At 35.8% G+C, this 13247-nt stretch overlaps 1 protein-coding gene across 1 annotated transcript in view; it reads left to right on the top strand.

Annotated features, from left to right (window-relative positions):
• Window positions 1-13247, top strand: part of NEB (nebulin) — a 146712-nt gene that overhangs the window by 20939 nt on the left and 112526 nt on the right. The window contains exons 19-31 of the mRNA XM_067298601.1: window positions 743-940; window positions 3510-3617; window positions 4592-4690; window positions 5356-5460; window positions 5558-5665; window positions 6400-6711; window positions 7288-7494; window positions 7729-7833; window positions 8898-9005; window positions 9924-10235; window positions 11796-12002; window positions 12752-12856; window positions 13025-13132. Coding sequence (XP_067154702.1) covers window positions 743-940; window positions 3510-3617; window positions 4592-4690; window positions 5356-5460; window positions 5558-5665; window positions 6400-6711; window positions 7288-7494; window positions 7729-7833; window positions 8898-9005; window positions 9924-10235; window positions 11796-12002; window positions 12752-12856; window positions 13025-13132 — 2082 coding nt within the window. The remainder of the gene's footprint in view (window positions 1-742; window positions 941-3509; window positions 3618-4591; window positions 4691-5355; window positions 5461-5557; window positions 5666-6399; window positions 6712-7287; window positions 7495-7728; window positions 7834-8897; window positions 9006-9923; window positions 10236-11795; window positions 12003-12751; window positions 12857-13024; window positions 13133-13247) is intronic.

The following is a 13247-nucleotide window of genomic DNA, read 5'->3' as shown; positions in this document are numbered from 1 at the left end:
GTCCTGCTCAAAGCAGAGTCAGCTATGAGGTCAGACCAGGTTGCTCAGAGCTTTAATGTATGAATAGACCCATCTGTCATCCACTCTTACCATTCTTCCTATTATTTACATTGTGTAAAGCCTTTGTTCTGAAGTCAAAGTTGTGATGTGCCCCGGGAACCTCACACAGCTGGCTGTTGCTGCTCCCTTCTTGCTAATGCCTGCTGGGTTCCTTTAGTGTTCAGTTCCAATTTACTGTGCATTAATTTCTATTCATGAGGTATAATACACTAGTAAAATAATATGTGTTATTTCCTTTCTAATGGATAGCACACAAAAACTATGAAAATCTACCAGCTCTGTCACCTGCTGAAGTCAGTCCTTAAGCTTATGTGTCATGAATTAACACATCTATGAGTCTAACACAGAATCAAGTGTTGGACTTGTATGTCAGCTTGTACCCTACCAGGTACTAATGTAGGACATGCTACATTTGCAGATAACACATAAAAACAGTTCTAAAATTTGGTTTAATGAAAATAAATAATCCATGGTTTATATCTGAGAAACATAATTATACCCTGCATTTAATCATTATGTCTGTTTGCAATCTTAGTATCTCTAGTTTATCTGAACTTCTGAACATTTAGATAGAATAGCAAGCACATATTGTTATATCAGAAAGCAGCATTCTCTGAGAGGAGTACAGAACTGTCCTTGAATTAATCTAGTAGCAAAAAGTATTTCTTGAATTCTTTTTCAGCGCGACTACAAATTGGCTTATGAAACGTCGAAGACCAAATATACAGCACCAATGGACATGATCCCAGTTGTTCAAGCAAAAAAATCTCAAGCAATTGCCAGCAATGTGGACTACAAGAACATCTCTCATAATTACTTTTATCCTCCTGACAGCATTAATGTGGAGCTTGCAAAGAAAGCCTATGCTCTTCAGAGTGATGTAAGGAATTTGTATTTTTGTGTTTGTGGTAACGCTGACCAGGTTGTCATTGTAACTAAAGTAGAACCATTTCTGGCTGCAAATAATGTGTACCAATAGAATCACCTTCAATCTGCTCTGAAAAATGATGAGCTGTTTGGTTTGCAAAGCAAGAAGTAGAAATTGGTAGGAATCTTTAAAGAGGAATTTATAGCTGCTAACTTTATTTTCTGGTGTTTAGTATATTTCCAGTGAACTGGGTTTGAATAGTTTAGGGAGTTACAATATTGACTGTTTTTCAGCAGCACAGTGATAAACCTATTCTAAACTGATCCCCAAATTTAGACTTCTTTTCTAAAATGCTATTTGATATAGTTCAGGGCAGCACATTTTCTTTGGTTTCTGAATGCTCCCTGATGAGGCTGTAGGTGATAAATCTTTGCTTCTCTGGGATGACATTCCTTAATACAGTCTGAGTATTTTAGAAGGCTGCATACCATACATATTAATATGAATTACTTACTGAATCTGGTGAAGTTCCATATGTAAGAACCCTCTTTTGGGGGGCTCAAACAAGTAATAAATACTGTGAGCAAAACAACCCTTTTAAAAACAAACATTGTGAATCTTAGCAATAAAGAACAGAGTGCAACATGAAAACAAAGGATCAGATGAATGAATAATTTATGCATATGTCTTTCCTGCCCATGGTCAGGCAGTTTACCTGTGGCTGTTGGCCTCAGTTACCCCAAAGAGCTGACATCCTCCCCACAACCTGTCAATATTTTACAGGGGCTGCAATATTTATAGAGAAACTCATTTAGCAGATAGGGTATGAGGATTTAACTGTTGCTTCTCAACAAATGATCATAGCTTTGTTCTTCAGGAGTTTGTGAAAGGAAGCATACCAGGAGTATCATCTGCTTTTTGGGTGTATTTCTTTAAAATGTCAATTTGGAAGTCACTCTCTATATATGTATGATAAACTGAGTTATCCTCTTTGTTAATTAATGACAGCAATTCCAAAGTGATGACGGTGTTTGCTAGCCCCAGGATAACTTTTGGGGAAAGTTTTAGGTAATTGAACTTACTATTTTTAATACAGAGTACTTTGAAAAGAACTCTGTTTCTTATTGCAGCTCTAGTTTTCTGGGTTTCTTTTGAAGTCACAAATGATTTGGTTCACAAGAAGCAAATGTGTTTTATTTATTTTTCTCATTAAGAAGAACTTCAGTCTGTTTTAATACCACTAGTGGATAGTTTCAGAATATTCATTGCAAAAATTTTAAATCTTGAGAATGTAATGAGGTCTCAGGGGGTTTCGCAGTACTGTTATTAGCTTTGTAGAGCTTTGAAGTTTTACAAAGCTAATTACCATGTTTCCAGAAACTGAGAAATTCAGTAGATACTTTTTTCTAGCAACATTGCACCTTTCCAGAAACAGCAGGTAGAGTTGGAAACCTTTTTAACTCAAGAAGATCTTAGTCCAAGGAAATACAGGAGACATCCAACTACATCGACTATATCTTATGTACTGGTCAGCTAAATGTTTTGGATCAGGTATTTAAATGGCTCACTGTCATACTGGTTTAGCTAACAGAGAAGCTTCACAAACAATAGTAGAAAAATTGTAAGGGTATCTCTACATGTTACAGTGCAGTGCGTGCAGAAATATTACTGTGAAATCTGTGTCAGCTAGCTTTGTACAGTGTGAAACTGTAGCATATTAGCAAAATATTATGTGTAGAGTGAAAGCAGGCTGAAAGGATGATGGCAGAGCATCGTGCTGGTGCAAAAATACCCAAACTAGTTCATTTAGATTAAGTCAGGCATATTTGCGCACAGCTGCACTCAGAACTGTTGAACCTCTCGTGCCTGTGAAATGTAGCTGAAGTTTTGTATCATAACAGTGTTTATGGAAAGAATTTTGAACTTTTGATGAGTTCAGTGATGAAGCGATCCCTTCAAGTTCCTCAGTCAAGTGATGATTGAACCCTCAATTTGAAAAATTGAAAAAGTTCAAATTTCGAACTTTTGATGCTGTGTTTTGATGTGAACACAACACATTCTTTGCTCTGGGTTGAGTAAGAATACAATACCTGTGCAAACTGGGTTCAGACTGGTTCTTTTTGGAAACCCCTGTAATTTGTTAATCTTGACAAGAAAATAGCTTTTATGAATCACAGTAGTTTCATATGTAATTTGACATTCAAATAATTTATCATTGAGAAATGACCAGACTGGAAAGGCAAAACACAACTCTGCAGCCCATATTTTTAAAGGCATGCAGGCTAAATATTCTGACATCTTTTCAGTGCATGTACTTATGTCCATTAATTTTAACAAGGGCTTTGTCTGAGGGAGAACAGGGTTTTTGTCTTCCAGCAGCCTTTGGACCTCTTTCTCTTAAAGCCAGATGTTTCCTTGGTTTTCCTTTGACTTTTACATAAAATCAATTCTACTGATGTGGTATTTAAGCTTTAAGGTTTAAGCTTTCCTACTGGTGTCACTGAAATAGTTTTGTATAGGTAATTCAGACATGTGGAATCTTCTTTTCGCTGAACTCCATGTTTTTCTCTTTCTCTTCCAGAATGAGTATAAATCTGAATACAATAGTGACATGAAAGGCTGTGGCTGGGTACCATTAGGATCTCTGGAAGCAGAGAAGGTTAAGAGAGCTTCAGACATTCTGAATGAGGTAATGAAACCTAGTGTAACCAAATTCTTACTCATCTGAGAGCACTTTGCAGGGGAAAAAGCAATGAGACCTTTGTGCTGTATCTATCCTACTATCTTTTAATATGAAGTACTCTTTGCCATTCATTGACTAAATGGGAATTCTTTATGGGCTCAGTCCTGGCTTATGAAAAGTAATATATTAATTTGTAGATTAACCAAAAAGCTTTCACTTAAACTAGTTAATTTACTTGGCTTCTCAGTGATTCATTCTGCTCTCAGCTGTGTTTTTGGAAGAAAGGTAGTAACAAGATAAGCATGTCTTTGTTGCCTTATAATTAAATTGTGTCTGTGGAAGCATATGTTCCAGGTACTACATTTTATGCATTTTACGTAAGCAGTCTTTGGAGTTAAAACACAAAAAATCCACTGACACCTCTGCTGAGATCTCCTGTTGGTCCTTTGGCTCTTTGGATCAAAATAAAGATCTAGTCACCTGTACCTAAACATAAGACTTAGGCACATAAATAAAGCAGTGGATTTAAGCTGTGAATCTAATTTCACAAGGATGCCTAATTACAGACCTCAGGTATCTAAATCCTAGCAATACTCAGAATTTCATGCATTATTTATCAGTACTTCTGTTGTCTGGATTAGGTATCCTGGGGTTTATTGTGCTGAATGTTATGAATGCTGTAATTAGAAGATCCAGCTTTTTTCTGTTCAACTTACAGAGAAATTAGTCACCTACATCAACCTTGTGACTACCACCTTTCATCCAGGGGCCTAATTTTTAGATGGTATAGAGCTTCATACTTCAGTTGCTAAGTCTGTTTAATGACATAGATTAACATCTGAGAGTAGGAAAGAGCATAATAAATGAATGTATTAGCTTATGTTTATGTACATTTTAATAAATAGATGTGTTAGAGCTATAATAAAATCTCTTTTTATCCATGTGGAAATGTAATATGACTTTTTTCTTTTCCTGAATAGAAAAAGTATCGCCAGCATCCAGACACTATTAAGTTTACACAGATTGAAGATGAGCCTGTTATGGTTCAGGCTAAAATCAACCAGGCTCAGAGAAGTGATGTAAGTTTTGTTGTTTCTGATTCATGTATGGATAGTATAGGTATATTAATTACCTGAAGCCCCAAACTGAAACCTCTGTAGAACTAATCATGCCCTGATATTCAGTGGTTGTTGCCATCTCTTGCAATCCAACTGGTTCTGTTTTTCAAAGCTTGTTGGCGGCAGTTAGCAAACTTATCCAGTTCTTATGACTCACGCGTTGCTATACTCTGAGACTATCCATTTCTGCACTGTTGCCACCCTCACTTAGTCATCTGATTTTAAGAGAACTCCTGAAATGAATGTATATGTGAGTGTGTTTGTGCGCACACATACACTTATGCATGCACGTTTATGTGCATATTCAGTTTTGTTCTAGTGCAAGATCACCTGGGAATCTTTTTTTTTTAATTTTTTTTTTTAAGTTTTTCAAGTGTCTGTTCATATTGGGTTTCAGTGTGTAGGTGTGTAATTGTGTTTGTGTTAATCATTCTTAATATATTCTTTGCACCAGTTAACTCAATGCGGTTTATGCCATTCACTTGGCAAGGACTAGTATTTCATCTCTGTCTTTCTTCATGAGTGAGATAAAATGAAATATTTAAGCTGTATCACTCAGCATGATTAAGTATTTGTAGTCTATAAACATTAGGCCGCCAAATTTATTTCTTTAATTTTCTCTGCAGGTACTGTATAAATCCAAAGGTGAAGAAGTTATTCACAAGTACCACCTTCCTCCAGATGTACCCCAGTTTATCCAGGCTAAAGTTAATGCCTATAATATTAGTGATGTAAGTGTATTTTGAATCCAGAGCTCTTGATTCAGCTTAGATTTTTAAGATTCCGTTAGCTAGAAACTGTTCATTCCAAATTCACCTTTTCTTTTAGAACTACTACAAAACTGGATTGGAAGAATTAAAATCAAAGGGATATGATCTAAGAAGTGATGCTATTCCTATCAGAGCTGCCAAGGCTGCTAGACAGGCTGTCAGTGATGTAAGTACGTCCTTCTTCAAGGAAGTGTTTAATTCAGAAGAGTTTGCTTAAGCAATGTTCGTGATTATATTTATTTATGATATCTGAAGGTTAACTTCTTTATTACGTTTATGGAGTGTGTTATTGCACTTTTTATCTAAACATAGATTGACCTTAATTAACACCATTATATTTTATTGGTTTTTTTTGCTTTGCTAAAATATTTGTACAATATAATTACACTTAGTAAAGGCTGTCTCATTATGTAATTCTCTGGGAATAAATAAAATATCCTGCACTCCAATATGATTAAGGAAAATCATAAGGGCTAGGTCACTAGTGACAGCTTCATGAGCAATAAAGCCCTGAATTCTCTCTGTCCCTGATTATAGGCTTGATCCTAAATGAGATGAAAAACCTTCTAAGATGTCATTGGATTTTGGAGTAGATTCTTGGGGATGGCCTCAGGGAAGTCCCTTAGTATTTCAAGACTCCTTTCCCTCTTCTGATCAGTATAATTGAAGTAATAATACTGTGTAAATTAACTAACTGTAAATTAAGCAGTGAATTGTAAAGAGATACATGTTTGGTTTTATGATGATTGTTTTGTATAGGTCACCAATTTATAGGTCACCGATTTATATGTGAGGGATACTCTTGTAAAAAACCATAAGCATAGTTTTGCTTTTAATTTACTTTTTGCTAAGTTACTGCACTTAAGATGATATGCTCTGTGTTCTTTTGTGCTGTAACAGGTTAACTATAAAAAAGGCTATGAACTTGCCAAGGGTAAACATATTGGCTTCCAGAGCCTCCAAGATGATCCGAAACTGGTTCATTATATGAAAGTAGCCAAGATTCAGTCTGAGCGAGAGTACAAGAAAGATTATGAGAAAACAAAAACTAAGTACAACACCCCACTGGATATGGTCAATGTTGTGGCTGCCAAGAAGGCTCAAGAGATTGCCAGCAATGCTAATTACAAGAACCTCCTGCACCACTATACTTATTTACCAGATGCAATGAACTTGGAGTTGACCAAAAACATGATGGAGATTCAGAGTGATGTAAGTAAAACCTCATTTGAACAGAATTTGTTGAGGCACCTCAAAGAAAAACTATGGAGACTCAGGAGAGGTCCCTGAATTGTTTTGATTCCTAGCTTTTTAAATATTATTTTCACTTTTTGATTAGAATGCCTACAAAGCAGATTATAATATCTGGATGAAAGGCATTGATTGCATCCCCATTGGCTCACTAGAAGTAGAAAAGTCTCTGCCCCGTAGACCTCTGTATAAGGCCAAGTCCATTAGACTCTGTTGCAACACAGAACAAATTCAGCCATGATAGATGGACACCATACAGTGAAAATTTTCACATGGGTAAGTGAAAAAGAGCTTAGTAAATACTGAAGGGATGTCACTGTTGATAAGAAATGAATCATGAGGGAAAAACTACAGTGGCTAATTTTCATCCTTGCAAAATCACAGAGAAGTTTAAAAAAAGTCTGTTCCCTTTAAGAATTTGTAAGTATTTCCTGCTAATGTAGAACACTTTGGCTAGACTGTGTGATTATGGTTTTAAACAGAAAGATTGTAATTCTGTGGGAAAATCTTGGTCCATGTTGGCTTTCTCTCCTTCAGAATGTGTACAAACAAGACTATAACAGCTGGTTCAAGGGTATTGGATGGAGTCCCCTGGGTTCTCTGGATGCTGAAAAAGCTAAAAAGGCTGGAGATGCACTAAATGAAAAGAAATACCGTCAGCACCCAGACACCATCAAATTTACAAGTATACCAGATTCAATACCAATGGTTTTAGCTCAGCACAATACCAAGCAACTGAGTGATGTAAGACATTTTTCACTATTTGTGCAGTATAGTCATTTTATTTTTTATTGTACATATGATATATATAAAATAACTGATATTCCATCTTAAAAACGTTTAAATTCTAAAAACTGTACAAGTAGTAAAATTACCATTTGTTGGTAAGAATTAAGCATTATAACTTTGCCTATTTGTTAACAGTAATGTTACCTACCTTATATTGTCAACAAATATGTTATTTATTCTTCCTTTCAGGTAACATATAAGCAAGAGGGTGAAAAAGTAAAACACAAATACACTCTGGATCCTGATGTTCCACAGTTTATTCAAGCCAGGGTCAATGCCTTCAATTTGAGTGATGTGAGCATATAACCAATAGTTTGTTCAATAATATATTTATCACTCACTTAATAGAAAAATGGCCTTTTATTTATTTGTGCTACTATATTTGAATATAGAAATGCAAGTGTGAGTTCAGCTGAACTCTTGTTTCTAGAAGTCAATGGGTTTTATCCTTGTTAAGCAATTTTTAAAGTGCTTCTCTGAGTACTAATGAACATAAACACATTTTGGTGCTTTTTGCCAAAGTGTTTGGATAGACTGAATAAGGAACCCAGCATATCTTTTATTATTCAAATCCCTGTAAGTTTGGAGACTTATGTCATCTCTTTCTATGCAAAACACATATTGCGTAGGCAAGTTGTTGTACAAGTTCTCTGTACGATGTTTCCTGCTGCTGGGCTTTCAAAGGAAATTAACTCAGCTAGTGTGGGGATATGCTATGTAACGCTTCTTCTCCACCATTCCGTTACTGTCTGCCTGCTTTCCACGACTTCTTGCGTCCCTCCAACACTGCAGAGATCTCCACTGATAGTATCAGCTTTATTGCCTTTGTAATAGTAAATTTTTGGTCGCATTATCAGACCTCTAGGAACTGGGTGAAAGCTGACAGCTCTCTTTATCCCATGCCGTAGAAAGCTATCAAGTACTGTTAGCCTGTCCAGATGCTATCCACTAACAAAGAACCAGTCAGACTCCTTTAAGTCACTTAAGACCAGATGTCCTGATTTTGGAGCTACAGAAAAGAATTTCTAAAGCTTCAGTGAAATGAAAAAGAATTTTGCTTAAGCAAGGGCACAAGCACTGCTGACAGAGTTTTTCTGTGTAAAAATTGCAAAAAATGCCTAAGGAGTTAATGAGTTAGCTACATGAATTAAAGTGATCGTCTTGAAATGCTTTGCTATCTTTGTGGTAGATTTATTTACCATAATATAAATGTAGTTGTGCAGAGGTCAACTTTTTTCCTTGCAGTTGCACAGACTAAACTGAATACCTGTAACTATAATAAAAATAGGAGTTTAAACAACTTTGTTACAGTTACTACTTGTAACATTGCTAACTTGTACCTTTTTTCCCCCTATAAGGCTAACTACAAAGCAGACTGGAAAAAAACTATTGCCAAAGGATATGATCTGAAACCAGATGCCATTCCTATTATTGCTGCTAAAGCTTCTCAAAATATTGCCAGTGGTGTAAGTATAATTTATGTAGAGCGAAATACAAAGATCTGTTTCATTAAAGCTTCTGCAGCGTATTATGCTATAGAGCACATCCTATATCCATATAGTAAAATAGAGAAGCTTATCTCTGAGAATTGAAATTTTATGGTACTGTGAAAGTACTGGAAGTTTGTGAACCTCAGAAAAAAGCCATTTCTTCAGAAATGGGTCATAATGTAGCTAAGTGCTGGTGAGCTGGAGCTCTTTGTTATATGGAAACTTAATGTACTTCAGGTGTGCACCAGCTTATCTGAAAGTTCCTCTTTTATAACTTATTTATTCTTTATTCATAACTGCTGGAGAACTGTAGGTCTACTTGTATGGCATTCACCAGCTGTACAGAAATGTGATTATTATCAGTCAAGCTCAGTCAATTGGCAGCAGGAAAGGTCAGTGTGCCATCTGACGCAGGCTATGAAAGGAGATTGGGAACCCAGAAATAAATTCAGTAGTGTTAGCAAAAGGCTAAAAATCACTTCCAACCCACTTACACCTGCCTCTCCCCAGTATCTGAATGTTGGGTTGTCTAGCTGTCTGGATGTTTTAGGCTTTTCAATTGCATAGTATTGTGCTAGTGTTTTAATTAAAAGCTAAATATTCCTCAGAATTAGAGGACTATGGCAATAAAATATAATATGGCACAGGCAATGGCAGAAGAGGGCTTTTATTGCATATCTAGATCTGTATCTATGCTGGGAGTTAAGACAAGCTGAGTAATCCAGCAACCTTCTTCTTTTTGACCTAAATAATCCAGAGCTGTCTGAAAAACAATTTATGAGTTTATAGAATGAATTGCAGCTATTACAATATTGAATTTCAAAGCATTAAACTTACCAAAAGTATGTCTTTTCTTTCCAAAGTGGATAAGGCTTTCTTTTACTTTATCTCTAGTACAAGTACAAGGAATCATATGAGAAAGACAAAGGCAAACAGGTTGGATACCGTAGCCTGCAGGATGATCCTAAACTTGTTCATTACATGAATGTGGCCAGAATGCAATCCGATCGTGAATACAAGAAGGATTATGAAGTCAGCAAGACCAAATACCATGCTCCCTTGGATATGTTCAGTGTGACAGCTGCCAAGAAGGCCCAGGAAGCAGTTACAAACACCGGCTATAAGCAGCTAATTCACAATTATACACTCTTGCCTGATTCTGTGAACCTGGAACTATCAAGAAATATGATGCAGATTCAGAGTGATGTAAGTAATAATTAATCATCCTAATTTTATCTTCTGAGAATTACTGTATTACTGTATTAACATATTAAGGCTAAAAAATGAACAGTAGTGGATTGACAATGGATTGGGAAGTGTCTGCTCTAGAACCCTGTATTTTCCAAAGATTATCATAATTATGTGTAGTTAATAAGTTCCAGGGAGCTTACCTAACAAGTAACAACTTTCTTTGTTTCTCTAAATATTTGGCTGCTTCCCAGTAAATTAACATATTTTTCTAAATCCTGTATTCTTGTGTTTGGATTTGTAATTAGAGGGTGTTATTATTGTGTTTATTATTTGTATTGTCAGAGATCCTAGGCAATGTACAGAGTCTAAATTATGACTATGATTTAGTCACAAATAAATATATAACATATATAACAACATAAAAAACATTTAGATTTACAGAAAATATACATTATGTACATAGATAGGTTATATGTAAGGCTTTAAACCTGATTAATTTTCTTCCCTTTTCCTTCCTGTCTTTGTCCTCCAACAGCGGCATATGCCATGTACTCTAAGGATTCATGATTAGGTTATACAAAAGCTTTGTAAAAGCTTCCATTAAGTTCTGTGACTCATTTCCATTTTTTCCACTGATGTAACTTGGGGCCCTGCATTTGGTTTATCCAGACAGTATTTTGTTTAATCTGCATTTTTAAAAGTCCTCTGACAAATTTGAAATTCCAAGAAAGCTTGAACTGCCTGATTGAAAGTGTTCTTCACATTCTAAGCTTTGTTTGGCGAAGGACAATGTGTATATTCGTATTGTCCAGCAAGTAGGATCTGAGCTGTAGACACTGTGTTCTTCCCAAATACAGAAATGTTCATCTCAGGTTTTTTTGCTTCCCCCTTGCATTTTTACCTGTTCTCGCTGAGTTGGCTGAGCTTGTTTGGCTGTCAAACTCAGGATGTTTGCAAGGAGAGAAAAGTGATACTTTGGGATGAATTTTGCCTTGCGTGCATATGCTATAAAAGCATGTGGTCTTTTTGTCAGGTGTAAATATGATGGTCTCATTTTTTTTAACACTGAGCTTCGCTTTATTTTCATAGCATCTTCATATCTTTATCTGTTTTAAAAGCCATGTTGTAAAGTGTGATAAAATTGGAATGGTATCTATTCAAGAATGTGCAGAACCAGGCCATTAAGGAGAAGGTGTTGAAGAAATTTTGCAGTGAATTAATTCCACTGAGAACTGAATCTACTGACAAACAAGACTGTCATTTAAAACTGATTGTATTTTTGTCAGTTTTTCATCTTTACCACTCAAACTTTGTTCCAAGATCTGTGCATTTGGTTTCTAGTGGGAGTTCTACACATTGGTTCAGTGAACAGAATTTGTTTGTCCCTAACACATCAATAGTTTCTAATTTTATGCTAAGGATTTGGAAAACATTAACTGTTCTAGCATAATTGTCTACACTTTCCTTCAAAAATGAATGACCAGGAGAAATTTTAAGACCCCATCTGTTTTTATGTATCTGGGCATTCTAATTTTCTTTATCCCACTCTGTTTTTCCTTGTTTATTTTTTAAAAGAATGCCTACAAAGCAGATTTTAATAACTGGTTAAGAGGAGTTGGTTGGATGCCAGTTCAGTCATTGGATCTAGAAAAGGTCAAGAAAGCTACAGAGATTCTTAGCGAAAAGAAGTATCGCCAGCACCCAGACAAGCTGAAATATTCCATTACGATGGATGCAATGGAACAGGTGCTTGCTAAACAAAATGCCAAGACCATGAATAAGGTGAGAATTTTTTCCGATGGTCATGACTGAGCTAGGCCTGAGTTAGGCCTTCTTTGGGCAAAATTGTCTTGTGGATACATTCCCACTGAAGTAATTAGAATTCCAAATGGATGTACTGATTTGCTTGGATAGGACTGTGCACTGTACACAGATGGAAGCCCCAGACTGGACCCATAATTACAAGTGTTTCACTTTCTGTTTATAAAGATTAGAGCTTTCTCCTCTCTGTATAAGATTAGAGATACCCTCTCCAGATTTATAGCACTTATGTAACCTTTGCTCTTTTTCTGTAGGAAATAGTATTAATAATCAGTGAGCTGGAAAAAAACTGTTAACTTTGTATAAGTATACTCTGAAAGCAGGAATACTTTGACATGTATCCCCAGTATTTGGAACACCACAGATCCTATTCCATGTTTGCCGTGGAAAGAGGGTGCAGGAAAGAAATACGCTTTGCATTTAAGGATACAAAGCAGGGAAAAATACAGACTGAAAATTTTCATTTTCAGTATTTATTAGTTATCAAAACATACTGCGGATTTCTCAGATGAAGTACAAAAGAAAGAAGAGGAATATAATATTGTTATTTTTCAGTTATATTTATGAAGATTATTTGTAGTGTTTATGGAACTTTGTACTGCAAAATATTATTTTTATTATTATTATATATACATGAACAAACTGAAAGCAAGCTCTTATTTTATGAGTGTGATGCCTTTCCAGTACTAAATATCACTTTGTCATTGCAGAGGCTCTACACTGATAAATGGAACAAAGAGAAGACCAGCATTCATGTTATGCCGGATACTCCAGAAATTCTGCAGTCTAGAGTGAACCAGATCACCATGAGTGATGTGAGCTATCATACTCAAAGTGGACATTCAATGTCTGTTACTAATGTGCAAATCAAAAATTGGTGTAATTTTTATGTCTCTTGTGAAAATACTTAAATTCAGATATAAGGTGCTTAATACTTTCACTTTCTTATTAGAATAACTGTTCTCTTTTATGTTTTAAATTAGAAACTGTACAAAGCTGGATGGGAGGAAGACAAGAAGAAAGGTTATGACATGCAGCCAGATGCTATTCCAATAAAAGCAGCCAAAGCCTCCAGAGACATTGCAAGTGATGTAAGTTTTATTGTCTGGTAGCACTCAGAGAAGCTCATTGTTCGACCTATAAAGCCAATCAGATCTTTTGCAGAGTGCTATGTTATGCGCAAGTGTGATTTTTCAAGCATTTTGA

Source organism: Apteryx mantelli, chromosome 6, assembly GCF_036417845.1.
Source record: "Apteryx mantelli isolate bAptMan1 chromosome 6, bAptMan1.hap1, whole genome shotgun sequence".
NCBI lineage: Eukaryota > Metazoa > Chordata > Aves > Apterygiformes > Apterygidae > Apteryx > Apteryx mantelli.
This window is presented reverse-complemented; position numbering and strand designations above follow the sequence as displayed.